Consider the following 14,138-nt stretch of genomic DNA (forward strand, 5'->3'; position numbering starts at 1 on the left):
AATATGGAGGAAAGGGTGAGAGATTTGAGGGTACAATGAGAAGGTACAACATCGCAGAAGTGGAAGACAGAGAATGTGGCAGAAAAAATATTTGAATAATAATAGATGAGATTTTTAGAACTGATAAAAGATATCAAACCACAGACAAGAAGCTCCATGAATCTAAAGCAGGATAAATAAAAAGAAATCACACGTAGACACATCTAGTAAAACTTTAAAAAAATTAATGACAACAGGAAAAGTCATAAAAGAGCCATAGGAAAAAGTACTGGTTATTTTCAAAAGAGCAACATATCCTATGACCCAACAATTCTACATGCCTGATTAAGTTCTACAATGTATAGCCTCAATAAATAAATCTCTAAAATAGACCTAAATACTGCCTGTGAGTTAGGCATTCCATTGTTGGGTAGCTCTAACAACTCTTGTGACCAATGGTGTGCTGGTAAATGACACAACATTGTATCCTCTGCAGGTTTCTATGGTGGAAATGTTCTCACCATGGCTGGCTTCAAGCAACCAATGGGATGTCACTGAACGCACATGCATGCCATCAGCTGGTGCAGACCAGGATGAGCCAGCGCCAGCACACTGTTGGTTGTATTCCTGATTACGTCTTTTCTTGTTAAGGCTGAATATCCCTAGCTCTTTAGTTACTTCCCCCATGTAGCTGGTTATCTGAGGAATATTCATTCATTCAATGGATATTTATTAAGGACCTATACTTTGCCAATAAATGTTCTAGGAGCTCAGTATACATCAGGGAACAAAAAATGTCTTCATGGAGCTTATGTTATAGTGGAAAGAAAAAGACAATGAACAAACAAGTAAATATACAATCTGTCAAATGTTGATAAATGATATGGAGAAAAATATATGGGGATAAGGTAGGGGGAATTGCTATGCTATTTTATATGGTGGAAGGCCTCATCGATAAAAGACCATATGATACATTTCCTCTCTGCTCTCACTCTTTGCCATAAAGCTATTGTTAGATAGTTGGTGTGAAGAAAGCCGAATTTACAAAAACTTTAAGAGGAGCTTACATAGAGAATAAGCACTATGAAGAGGTTTTATTGTAAAATTGCAGAGATTGGAAATCAAGTGTTCAAAGAACTGAACCAACATTTAAAAATTGGGAGGGTCCAGTACATATGCAAATTTTCAGCCCTGCATGCCAGACTGGAAAACCAGGCAATGCTGACTCTGCATTCTGGCTCCTTTAGACAAGACCTGAGCTCTCCAGGCAGTCACTCCAGTCCCCAGCATGCTGTCTGCCCTCACCTTACGGTACCAACCTCGCCCCTGTGGCCATTTGAATTTGTCGCTCTGCCAAAATTAATAACTAATTTTTTAATAATTCCATAATTTGTTTTGTTTCTGAACTGTTTTTTCACTGTTTTAGAAAATCAAACCCACAATCAAAACACAAAAATTTTAAAAGTAGTATCCTAGAGGCTCTGCAACCTACTCTATGTAGGGTTTCCAAAATACATTCTGAAAAATGGTAAATAAAATAAGTGGATAAATTTACAAGGTAGCCACTTTGAAGGGAACAAACTATCAGGAAGTAAAATTTTCAGTGTTAAGATATTCATAATACCTTGTATTAGTGATCAAGATATATAATATCATATTGTATAATGCTCATTATTAACAATAATATATAATACTCATATTGTTCAATGTGTGTCTATTTCAATAAGTTGTTATTTTTAGAGCACAGTTTCTTCTTGTGATCACCCTTACCCTATCAGCATTACTAAAATAAAATGAAATATAAACGAGAATTATATAAATATAAAGTGGCATTTCATACTTTGAAAGTATTTAATACATATTGGACAATACGGAGGAGGTGTGATCAAATTAATTACAAATCAATGAAAATATCTTTTCATCAATGAATGTAGTGTGAAGTTTATAGAATGATTACCCATCCAAATCAGACAGAATATTTTTTTTTAATTCACATTTCCAAAATACAAATAAAATTCAAAACCAACACCTAACTAGTTCATAACATATTTTATGGACTCAACTGATGCAACATCACCTTTCATCTGCCAAGACATATACTTACAAAATGCTATTTACAATGCAGCCTAGAAACTACTATTAGTCATCATAAATATTACTAAAACCAAATAATTCCCGTAAAACAAATGTTGCAAATAAAAATTGAGTCTGGAATAATTTCCAGAGCCAGTCTTCTCAATTTCAAATGGCTTGTTTGTTTGTTTGTAAGGAGGATAAAATAACTAAAGCAGATCTTACAACTAAAGTTATAATATTTTCAGTTGAATAGTATATAAATGGAAATGTTTAAATAAGAAATATTTGACATAAGAAGCTATTTTATATTTAACTCAATTCTTTTCCCCTTCACTTTGTTATTTCCTTATATCTATTTCTCAGTTATAGAACACACAGAAATATATATATATTTTATAGAACACACACAAATATATATATTGGGTTGACATTAAATACGTCTGAAGATCATTTCTAAAAAGAAAGTCTTGTCTGATCTTTATAGCGTTTTTCTATATAGATTATATGAGGGCACTGAACTTCTCAGGATAGGAATTGTCCTTTATACTATATTTTTAACAGCCAAATATGTTAGATATTACTCCTGATATCAGATATACATAATGAAATCATAATAAGTGGGTTTGTTTGTCCAAATATTTGACTAAATTGAATGTGTCTAAAAGGTGGCTTCTGTCTGTATCCAGAATTTTGGAGAATGAGATGTTCCAATTAAGCTAAATCCTAGTTATCAGCTGATGAGTAAATATACCAGCATGAATGCATGCATCTACCTCTACGATGATATTGGCTATATGTTCACTGAGTGCCTGCGATGTCCAGGGACCATGCTAAACATTGAGACTAGAACCACAAACAAGATTGGTGCCTGTCCTCAGGAAACTGTGAAAGTCCAATAGTGTAATACATGCAACAGCAGAAGTAGCCATCCATTCATTCAACAAACTTACATCAAACACCTAAGGCAAGAAGTTACTGTGCTGGGCTCAAAAGATAACGTAAACAAAAGGGAAGTCTGCACCTTCAACGATCTCACATTGTAGGGAGAAAATCATCAAAACAATTACAATATAGCTGATAAGATTTGATAAAACAAGGGCCTAGTCCATACAAGTGACGTTAGATAGGACATCCCTCAGGAAACAAAACCTGAGCTTAACCTGAAGGATGGAGTGGCCACGGGCCCTCGAGGCTGAAAAGACAGCATGTGCAGAGGTAGGGAAGCCTGAAAGCCTGAATAATGTGAGGGTTCAGGATGCCAGATGGGGCGCCAAAGCCACTGGATGACAGGAGGGTGGTGCTGAATTATGAAGAACCTTGTATTCCATGCAGTGTCTGTGGACACTGCCCTTAGGAAACAGGAAGCCATTGAAAAATTTTAAACAGGGAGTGACATAGTTAGTCAATTTTTTCAAAAACCTCCTTTAAGGAGGTTTTGTAGACAAGGAGAGAGAGAAAGAAGACCTAAAGAAAGGCCGCAGGAATTGATGAGAGAGGACAGTTAACAGCAAGCAAATGGATCAAATAGGATTTAATGATTCATTTTATCATTCCTAGGTTTCTAGCCTGGAGAATAAAATGAACAATTAAAGGATATATTTAAGAAGGCTATAGGGTGGGAAGAATGAGGTATAAAATGAGTACATGTTTGTGTATACTGAGTTTGAGATATCTTTGAGAAACCTGGGTAGAGCTGCACCATAGCCTATCGGTTGGAATTTAAGGTGATGTAGTGCCAGCCTGGAAATATAAAATATAGGCAATGAGCATAAACCGGTGGTTACAACCATCAGATTGAATGAGGTGACTCAGGAAGCAAGTGCAGCATAAGAAGAGAAGGCACAGAGCAGAACCGTGAGGAATAGAACTGTTACAATAGACAGGCGAGGAAGAGAATCCAAAGAACGAGAAGGAAAGATTTTAAGTCTGTGAGACGAGAATTAGGAGAATGATGTCTGTGAAAACATACGAGGGAAAAAAAATCCAAGAGTGACTAAGTGTCCAATGCTCCTGAGATGTCAAGTAAATTAAGTGGGAAATGTACCCAATGTGTTTTTACAAAACTGCATCCAAGCCAAGTGTCTAGCAATAGAGAACTGGTTGAAAAAATTATAGGCCATTTGTAGGTACAATGCAGCTATTACAAAAAAACAAAAAAGGTCTCTATGTTCTGGTATGGAGAAAATATTTACCTATTGGGGGAAGAAGAAAAGGGGCAGAAGAGGAAAGTGAGGCAGAACTTGCCACACAGAACTGCTGTAGTATGCTTTTCTCTACAGCTAAATTTAAAATAGTATTGGAAAAAACTGACCCTATCATATATTAAATTGGTAAAATAACTGTAAATAGAAAAGATTGATTTTAAGTGACTTTGGAATACAGCCTTTTAATGTTGTATATGTCCTTACAGAGATGCATTCAAGGAACAGAAAAAAACTACGAAGCCGGTTTAAAATTCCCTTAGAAGTTATGTAGTTTAATGTAATATTAGTACTAATATTTTGCACCTACTTTACTTCTATTGTTAAAAATAAGTAATTAAGTTAATGATACTAGGAGTCAATATTTTCAGTGAAAGAGAAAAAGTGATAACATTCTAAATTAAAAAATTAAGTGAAAAAAGCTGAACTATTAAAACTTTATTAAAGAGATCAACACTAACTCATAATTTTTCCAGCTATGATCAATGAAATGGCTTAGATGCAATGAACACTTCTAATGCCCAGACTGTGGTCTCTAATATAATAATCTGCTAAAAGAAAACAGAGCTCCAAGGTAATGAACATTTTGGGGTCAATTTTGGAAATTTGAGTATCTGGGTATTAGATAACAACTTAGTGAAATACAAAACTAGAGAGGAGATGACTGAAAACAAAGCATGTTGCAGAACAATGTGTATAGTATGATCTCTTTTTGGTTAAAAATATATATTAACAGCATGATCGTCACAAGTGCGATGGTTAGACGGAGTTTTCATTTTTAAAATTTTGCTTGTCTCCATTTATTAAGTGTTTATGCTTTACGTGTTCTGTTTTTATAACTCAGGAAATTTAACAAGTAACATCATCAACAACAACCAGCCAGCTAGTTCACTGATGACCCAGGATGCGGTAGACGGAAGCCAGGACGCAGTGGAATGAAAAATAAACGGGAGTGGAAACGACTCAGAATGAGTCAGGTATGTAAGAAAGGAAGAAGAAAGGAGAGTCATCAGGAGCAGACAGCTCAAAGTCTCCAGGCCTTCTCTGACATAAAGCTTTGGCGTCGGCTTTCCTCTGTCCAGAGGATGCTTCTTACAGACATCCATGAGACTCAGGCAATTGCCTCCTCTCAGTCTTTGTTCAAATGTCACCTTCCCACTGCGGCCTATTTAAAATCACAGCACTCTTCCCCTCCCCTGCACTCCCCTCCACATACACAAATCCCCTACCCTGATCCTACTTTTTTTCATAGACCTTGGTAAATTTCTAACATTTTTTGCAATTTTTTACTATTTCTTGTTTATCGTGTAAGTCCTCCACTAGCATGTAAACTCAATTTAACAGAAATTATTTTTGTTTGTTTTGTACACTGATATATCCTGAGCACCCAGAACAGTGTATGGCACTTTGTATTACTTGATAACTATGTGTTGAATTAAAAGAAGGGTTACTTAGTGTTGGGAGAGATTAGAGCCCATCTGTGCGGTGACCTCCACTATTCCCAGGACGAAAGATAAGCCTGATTAATGAAGTTCAGGATGGCAGAAGCAATCCTTAGGAGAGTTCCTTTGTCTCTTCCTAGAGTGCATATAGTACACATACAGTAGTAAGCAGATAAAAACTGTTTGGGACATCTTATAGGCCAAAGAAAGAGTGAAACTGATTATAATTCTGTGTCCTTGCTATTTGGCCTTTATTTCTAGTAACATAAAATGTACTGTCAGAGCAACAGCTACACAAAATTTTGTTGGTGCTTTTTCATTGGAAGAAATTCATTGCCTTGGCAACAATAAATTTCAGAAACACACACTGTTTGAGCTGGTACTTACTGTCATGGAAAAGCAAAGGTCCAATTAATTCCATTTATGGATAGGATACATTGAATTAGCTGCACGTACACAGCAGGAAAAGTACCAAAGAGAACAGCCAAAGAGGCCTACTTGCGAGAACAAGTTTGCCATGAGGTTTATTTATTTCCTTTTACTGTTCACTATTCAATAAAGATTTAGCAGGAGGAAGAAAAGAGGGAATTGTATTGAGTCAAATTTAAGTCAACAAAAACAAGTATTTATTAAGGCAACAAAAGACTTAGAGAAAACTAAGATCATAAAGAAGACACTAGTCTCACTCAAGAGTAACACAAAGCCACTATAAGAACAACAAAAGCATGAATTTGATCTACTCCATTTCTAGCACTTTTCTAGGTTCAACGTCCTGAGATTTCCTTAGGCCGCTAATCTTTCTTGCCTTTTGATAGAGATCCTTGTAGCTCTTGAAAGTCCTCGATTTTGTTGTTTGGTTTTGATTGTTTTGAGATTTTACTTTAAAGTCACTGAGTTAAATCAGGCTCATAGTGCAGAAAGCCTGCAAAAACTCTAGTCTCAGAGGATCATTCTTAAATGATCAATATACCAGCACATACAACATTCGTTTTTGTCTTGCTTTTTGGTTAGGTCTCATTGTAGGCCACTTAGATAATGTCTATAAAATGAAAATATACATACTGAAAAGCTTAAAAGATAAATTCAAATAGCTTAATATATAGGGACATATCTGTATTTGGTAGACAGCCCTAATTTCATAAAGTCTACTTTAGAATAAAAAGCAGTTATAATATGGGTTGGTTTGGAATTAGAATCAAAAGAGCCTCACTTTTCTGATCTGAATTAAAGTTTAAAGGTCTCAGAGAATAAAAATGACACAGAATATCATTTTGAAAGGAGGGAAATAAAAAGAAAAAAATATTACATTTCACTGGTAAAAATAATGTCTTACCTAGGACAGATCAGGAAAAAAAAGTGTTGATCAAAAAAAGAAAATCTAATGAGAAAGACGTGATTAGAAAATTTGTTAGTTAAACATTTGGGAGAACTGCTAACATCATAAAAGAAACAAGGAAATCAAAGCATATAGCCACCACTTCACAGGGCGTGTTAGTTAAGAAACAGGACATTCGGCTCCATTGTTTGAAAAATCATTTTCTGATATACCAAACTCAATAGTTCAGTGTTGTGATCTCTTGAAAACTTCCATTTTTCTGCTCTTCTCATTGAGGTGTATATGTCACTGCCAGCTAACATATTAAAATTTTAGGAGAGCATATTAATGGTAGTTCCAGGCTTTTAGGATGCCAGTTAATTGATACACTATTGTCACAGAGCAATGATTGATACCCTAGGAACTCAGGCAAGTACAAGATCTCTTTAGATTACTATTTATTGACTTCATTACTGTTGGAATAGACTTAATCATTCCAAGTCACATACGAGTTAATGGATGTTCTGAGAGTTCAATCACAGTCCAAGGCAATGACAAATGTGCTAGAACAAATCTAGCTTGCCTGAAGGAGAGGCAGATTGGACTAATTTTCTAATTGAATAATAAAATGACTTAAATAGGACACACAGCCCTCCATATTAGGGAAAGAAGTCTAAATCTATATTAAATATGAGAATTTTGACAAGCTTACTAGAACCTGGGACATATCAACGGCAATCAGTACTTGGTGTTATAACATTCCCAATGTTAACACAGGTTTGCCTGGAGCACCGGTTCTCTCCGAGAACAGCAAGTCAAGACCTCTGCAGTCTGACATCTCCCTTTTCCACAAGTCACACTGGGGTAGAATCTGCAACTTGAAAGGAAATCTGTTGACTTCAGAGAATTTCAGGTTGAATAAGACACTCTCACTCTTGTCCAAAAGCTTATAAGAACTACTCAACATCTTCACATAGTAACTGGATGATATTAAGGGAATCTGTTTAGAGATTTTAAGGCAATAAAGGAAAATATTTTTCCATTTTCTTCAAATAATTTGCATAAGGAAAATGTTCTAATTATTCATTTATAAAGGCAGTGGTTAAAAGCACAATTCCTCCAAAATTTAGTATATAAAAGAAACCTCTGATTGCCAACAACACATCTATTAGCGTACAAAAGGATTAAATAATGCAAACTACATAAGCTACAGCTGCTCCCTCTGAAAGACCACTTGGGAAATATTTTTCCCTTAGACTAGCCAATACTCAATCCAAAAGCAGACAAGTGAGTGTCATAGGGAACATTTTGACATGACACATAAAATTAGGCACCAGATTTTTACTGGATTCTGATTGTTTAGAATTATACGATTTAACGACTCAAATGAAAGAGGAGAGAGAAATGAAGGCAGCGTAAGAAAAAAAAAATAAATCTGATATCTTGGGTTTCTTGGTTCCATCCTTTCCTACTTCTTCAGAAGAACCTAATTTTATCAATTAATATATAAATATGCTCCAGTACCTGTCATACTTGAAAATAGAAGCCTCCATTATGCTTTGCATGCCTTTCAAACCATTACCCCAAGCCTTTTATCTCTACCAGATGTCTTTAAAAAGTTATCTCCTCTCACTTTATTTGCATCTTCCCTTACACCCCACAAATTAGAATATTACTCTTATTTACACTGCTCATCTCAAACTGTTGTCATGAGGACCACAGACGATCTCTACTGTACCACATTCTGTGGACACACTTTTCAATCTTCATCTCGTTCAATCTCTTTGTGACATTTGGAAATACTGACTACTTAATTTATTTTGCAATTCTGTCCTCCTTCGCTTTCTGGTACACTGACTTCTGATTCTCCCACTCTGCTGCCCACAATTTGTCAGTTTGTCCGTGGGCACCCATTTCTCTATCTACCCTTAATGTTCGTGTCTCAAGGTTCCTCCTGGCGTTAGCTCTCTCTCTCTCTCTCTCTCTCTCCTCTCTTCTAAGTTGCAGGCTGGGTGATTTCATTCATTGCCATGGCTCAACAAATCATTGATATGCTGACACACACATTTCCAGCAAGGTTCCTGAGATTCTGACGTGGTCATTTTGATTCAGCCTTCAGAAGAAACCTTTTTATTTTCACTCTCATAATGCTCGAAACTAGCAGTCTTATCCTATCCCTGGGCTTCATCCTGTGAAAGTAAGTATATTTTATTGTTGAACTCTAGTCAATCATCCAGAAACAAATAGTTTATATAATACTTAAACAGTCACAGTTTCTAGAAAACAACAGAATTCCCAAATCCTTTTATGAAGCTAAGAGAATCTACCAAAAATAGCCCAAGTTCAGTTGAATATAGTACAAAGAACAAATATATACCAATTATGGATATAATTTCAAAATTCTAAATTAAATATTAGCAACTGGAATTTAGCATTATGGTAAATTTGTGGACTTATTCAGGAATGTAAATAAGAAAAAACATGACCATGTAAATAGATGCTCGGTAGTCATTTGATAAAATTTAAAATTCATCCTTCAGCTCAAGCTTGAAAATCAAACAGATTGATTTAGAATTATAGATTATCTGCTTATAGCTATTTCTCCATTGGACCAGTAAATTAACCTTTTTGGACCCTAGCTTCACTAATTTTTAAAATGGGTTTAGATTTCCTTAAACCCCTGGTTTGAAATACGTCTCATCCTTTCTTTTTCATAATATTCTTTATCCTTGAGATTACACATTTAACATCTGTTTTTCACATCAGCCTGAAAACCACCCTGAAGACATGCATTGCTATCCACAATGTGTAGCTTAACATGTGTTAGCATACATGACCAGTTGCAGAATCTGCAGGGCCCAGCACAAAGTGAAAATGAGAGTCCTCTTGTCCAAAAATAATTAAGAATTTCAAGACAGTCACAGCAGAGCATTAAACCAAGAAGGGAGCCCTTCTAAGCACGAGCCCTTGTACCACTACACAGAACACATGCCCATGAAGAAGTCGGTTTTGTGTGCGTGTGTGTGTCTGTGTTTGAAATATGTTGAATATTATGCCTGGAAAATTAAATCATAGGAACTTCAGGAAATGTCCATAGACAGAACGATAGCTAACATTCAGATCTCAGACTGCAAAGAATAGTCATATTAAGTTGGGTAAAAATAGTTCAGATAATTAATCAAGAAAATATTTTCAAGTTACCAATAATTGACTATTTTGATTGAAGATTGTAGAATATTAAAAAAGACATTGGTTAACCTTTGATAATTCTCCCTTTAAGTTGACATTCACATCATTTTGATTCAATTTGTTCTATTACATTGTATTAATCATTCTGAGAATGTCTTTCCTCTTAACATTTATTGGTTATAATATGCTATCTTGTTTCCATGTTGACATTTCTGCACAATTTATTGAGTCTACAAGTGAACAGAATAGTAACCACTCCATTTCTCTAATCATAAAACATTAGCATATAAAAATCCATAAAACATTTTATCCTTGTCCATCTGTCTTATGAAAAATAATGCTCAGTTTATCCAAATATCAACCACTAATTTAAAACTTCATTTTGGAATTTTTTTCCAAATGATATTAATTCTCTGATAGACAGAAAAATAATAACTTGATGTAGTTAGAATGTGCCCATTTTCATATAACAATGAAAATTCCAAATGCTTTATGAATATTTTCTTCAGAGTGATTCTTCACATTTGGGGTCAGAGTCCAGTGAAGAATTTATATTTCCTCTCCTAGAGCTCTGAATAATTTTGTCTCATGCTTCCCAAAAGTTCGCTTATGCATAAGCCCTTATTCAGCCAGGTTTTATGGTAATTGTATGAAAAAGAAAGACAAGAGTTCCTTCTGAGCAAGTTATTGGTGGAAGCTCTTTTATCTGTCCCTGAAAAGTTAAAAAAAAAAAAAAAGTGCAGGCTATGTGCAATTTCCTCAACGCTGCTGTCAGGAATTTTAAATAAATAAATAACCAACCTAGGTGTATTTAGTTACAGAATTCATTTTTAAAAGTCACTTCAGCCTCCTGTTTCTGCACTCCCCACCTCCCACTCTAGGATCAGCAAATGGACATACTTAGCTTTTCCCACCCCATCTGTCTCCTATTCTCATTTGCTTCCCTCCTTCTCTTCCGCTCTCCTTCTATTTCCCTTCTGCCTTCACGTACTTTCTCTTTCACACAGGATCTCATTCACGCATTCTCACTCAATTGTTCTCTCTCATTCTGTCACTCAGCCATACTTTCTGAATGCCTCTGTGCTAGATACTGCTCTCAGTGGAAGTGAGCTTGGCTGGGCACAGAGAAGAAAAAGGCTAGTGTGGCTGGAGTGCAGTGAGGTGGGGACCAGAGAGGGACAGAGAGGGCAGCAGGGCCTTGAAGGCCTGTACTTAGTGGGAAGCAACCAGAGGGTGGTCCTGGGGGTGGCAAGTGTAAATCTGATATCCTGCTGCTATGAGGAGAGAGGGAAGCTGGAAGATCCCCTGGAGAGCAGGGTTTTATGGGTTTGCCCATGGGCACTTCGCAGAGTGGACAGATTGGATTCAGAATTTCTCGTAGAGGTAGAGCTGATGGGACTTGCTATGGATTGAATGTGGGAAGTGAGACTAAAAGAGAAATCAAAGATCCGAGTTTCAAGCTTGAGCAACTCTGTCTCACTCTCTATTTCATTGTTATTCTCTCTCTATTCCATGTTTTTCTCTTTTCTTTGTTGCCACTATAACAGGATCTGGAACGCTCCCATCCCCAGGTTAATTTCTGCTTGGGTCTCAGTTTAGAACTCACAAACTCCAGAAACCTTTCCCAAAGTCCCCACACTGGGACAAAGGCACACCCACATGACACATGACCCTGTCTCCCGGCCAGCATCAATTTCTACAATATTCAGAGAACTTCTAACACAGGGGTTCCAGGCATCCTCTAGAGTCAGAATGTGGCAGGTTTGTGTTCAAGCTCTGTTACTAACTAGCTAAGTGAACTCGAGTCATTTACTTCAGGGAGTCTCAGTTCCCATACCTGTGAAGTGCACGTTAGAAAATTATCTGCCTCATAGAAAAATTTGCATTAGACCATATATGTAGAATGCTTGGCACAATACTTGTACAGAGCAAATGCTAGATATCTGATAGCCGTTATTATTACCACTGTTATTACTGTACATTACCTACCTTCATTTAAGCAGGGTTTCTGCAAAATATCAGAGACTTAACTAAAACAGGAAATAACTAAATAATTCAGCCCTAGAAAAAAATTAACTCCTCAGTAACACACAGTCAAAAAGGAAAGTTTGATTTATTAGCCAATTCAGATAAATGCTCACGTGGGAGTCATAGTTATTAACCAGTATAATCTCCATTTCCTCCACCTAATTTGGGCTTTGATTTTTGAGTCCAAAGATGCCACTTACCAGATTAGGTGGGCCCACGGGATTATCTTTCTTTGAGGTCTCACCTGGGCAGGTACAAGTACAAAAGACCGAGTTTAAAGAGACTCATAGAGAGGTTGGAGGAGCTGAGGGCGTGACCCTCTTAATCATTCTTTACTTCCTTTTTTTTTACAAGACGATTTGGCATCGTCCACCACATCCGCGGCAATAGCTGCGACGCCTCCTCCGTGGCGTCCGCTTGCAATAGCCCAGTTTTCGCCCTACACATTTGTGGCTTCTGTGGCTACATTAGCAACAGATGCTTTCAGATCCCAGTCGCCCAGCTTTGCCAAGGCGGCTAGAGGTCATCTGGAACTCTTTTGCCTCAAATCGCTCTGACTCAGAAGGCTAGCTCGTTCCTCCCGCGGTGCCTTGGAAATTCGCGCCCTCATCTGGTCCTGGTCCAGGTGCACAAGAAGCGCTAGGGGAGGACGCAGGTGCCCAGGAGAGGGGGGCCGTGAAGGCGCCCCGGAGAGGAACTCAAAGATCGAACCTGCGGACCAAGCGCAAAGTAGAAACTGAAAGTACACCGCCGGCTGATCCTACGGAAGTTATGGGAAAGGCAAAGCGCCGAGCCGGGCCGTGGTGTGTGCCGCCCCCCTTGGGATGGATGAAACAGCAGGCGCGGCGTGGGTGAGAGGAACCAGCAGCTGAGACGGCCCTCCCCGGCACCGCTGCCGGCACCTCCGCGGAAGACCAGGGTCCTGGGAGTGACTATGGGCGGTGAGAGCTTGCTCCTGCAGCAGTTGCGGTCATCATGACCACGCCCGCCTCCCGCAGATCATGTTCCATGGTAAGCGCTCCTCTCCCGGGCGCAGAAGTTCGCGCGCCCGGCACGCCGGGGACTCTGGGACGCGCCGCCGGGCCCCGTGTCCAGGCGCGTCCGGGAACAGCCTGGCCTTGCACTTTGGACCAGCCGAGAGCACTGGCTCTCCCACAGGCAGCGGCAGCCGCGCCTGAGTCCCCTGGCCGCCAGCCACCTGCACCTGGGGCTGCTGCGCCTGACAGGCTGAGAGAAGCCGTCCCCGACGCCTGCTTTCTGTCCGAGACCGAGCGCGGCAGCCTCGGCGCGGCTCAGCAGTGGCAGCCGGCAGCCGGGTCTCAGGGGTAGCCAGTGGCTGTCAGTCTTCCCTGGCCAGCTCTGCCCTGCGTCGACCCGGCGCAAAGCCCACCGTTCCCGGGCTCCTGGGCGCGCCAGATCACTCCCGGGCGCTCGGGATCGGCGAGGACCTGGGCTCTTGCAGCTCCGAACTCCCTAGAGAAGTGAAAGCGAGGCTCCCACGGGACGCGCTTTTAAACCCTAAGGGGACCGGTCTCTGGAAAACCCCGTTTCCCCCCCTCAGTAAGGCTGGGAGTTTCCGACTGGGGCTGTACATTGTGCTTTTGCTGGGAACCCAAGTCATGGGGCTGGCACTGAGGAGGACCGGTTTAGGGGTTTTGTTTTTTGCTCCATGGGTGCTCCTTGATGGAGGCAGGATTAAATAGGCATAGCTCTGAGTTCTAGACCCTTGCCAAGATCTTACATATTTCATTGGTGCAGAATACGGACTTAAATGGACAAGGTCAAGTAGAGAGCGAGCGATTTGGCAGCCACATGGCCAAAGTAAAGAGCCAAAAAATTTACCGGAAGATAAAAGGGGGAAAGGAGATGTGAGGGGAGAGGATCTGCTGAGGGAAATTGGGACGTTTT

At 39.0% G+C, this 14,138-nt stretch overlaps 1 protein-coding gene across 7 annotated transcripts in view; it reads left to right on the plus strand.

Annotated features, from left to right (window-relative positions):
* Nucleotides 1-12,725: 12,725 nt before the first annotated feature.
* Nucleotides 12,726-14,138, plus strand: part of IL7 (interleukin 7) — a 46,692-nt gene continuing 45,279 nt past the window's right edge. For all 7 annotated transcript variants that reach the window (XM_087420590.1, XM_087420591.1, XM_087420592.1 and 4 more), the window contains exon 1: nt 12,726-13,241. In XM_087420590.1, coding sequence (XP_087276716.1) covers nt 13,232-13,241 — 10 coding nt within the window. In that variant the 5' untranslated portion in view covers nt 12,726-13,231. The remainder of the gene's footprint in view (nt 13,242-14,138) is intronic.

The sequence above is a fragment of the Ceratotherium simum genome, chromosome 31 (assembly GCF_057802395.1).
Source record: "Ceratotherium simum simum isolate JZ-2026a chromosome 31, ASM5780239v1, whole genome shotgun sequence".
Classification (NCBI taxonomy): Eukaryota; Metazoa; Chordata; class Mammalia; order Perissodactyla; family Rhinocerotidae; genus Ceratotherium; species Ceratotherium simum.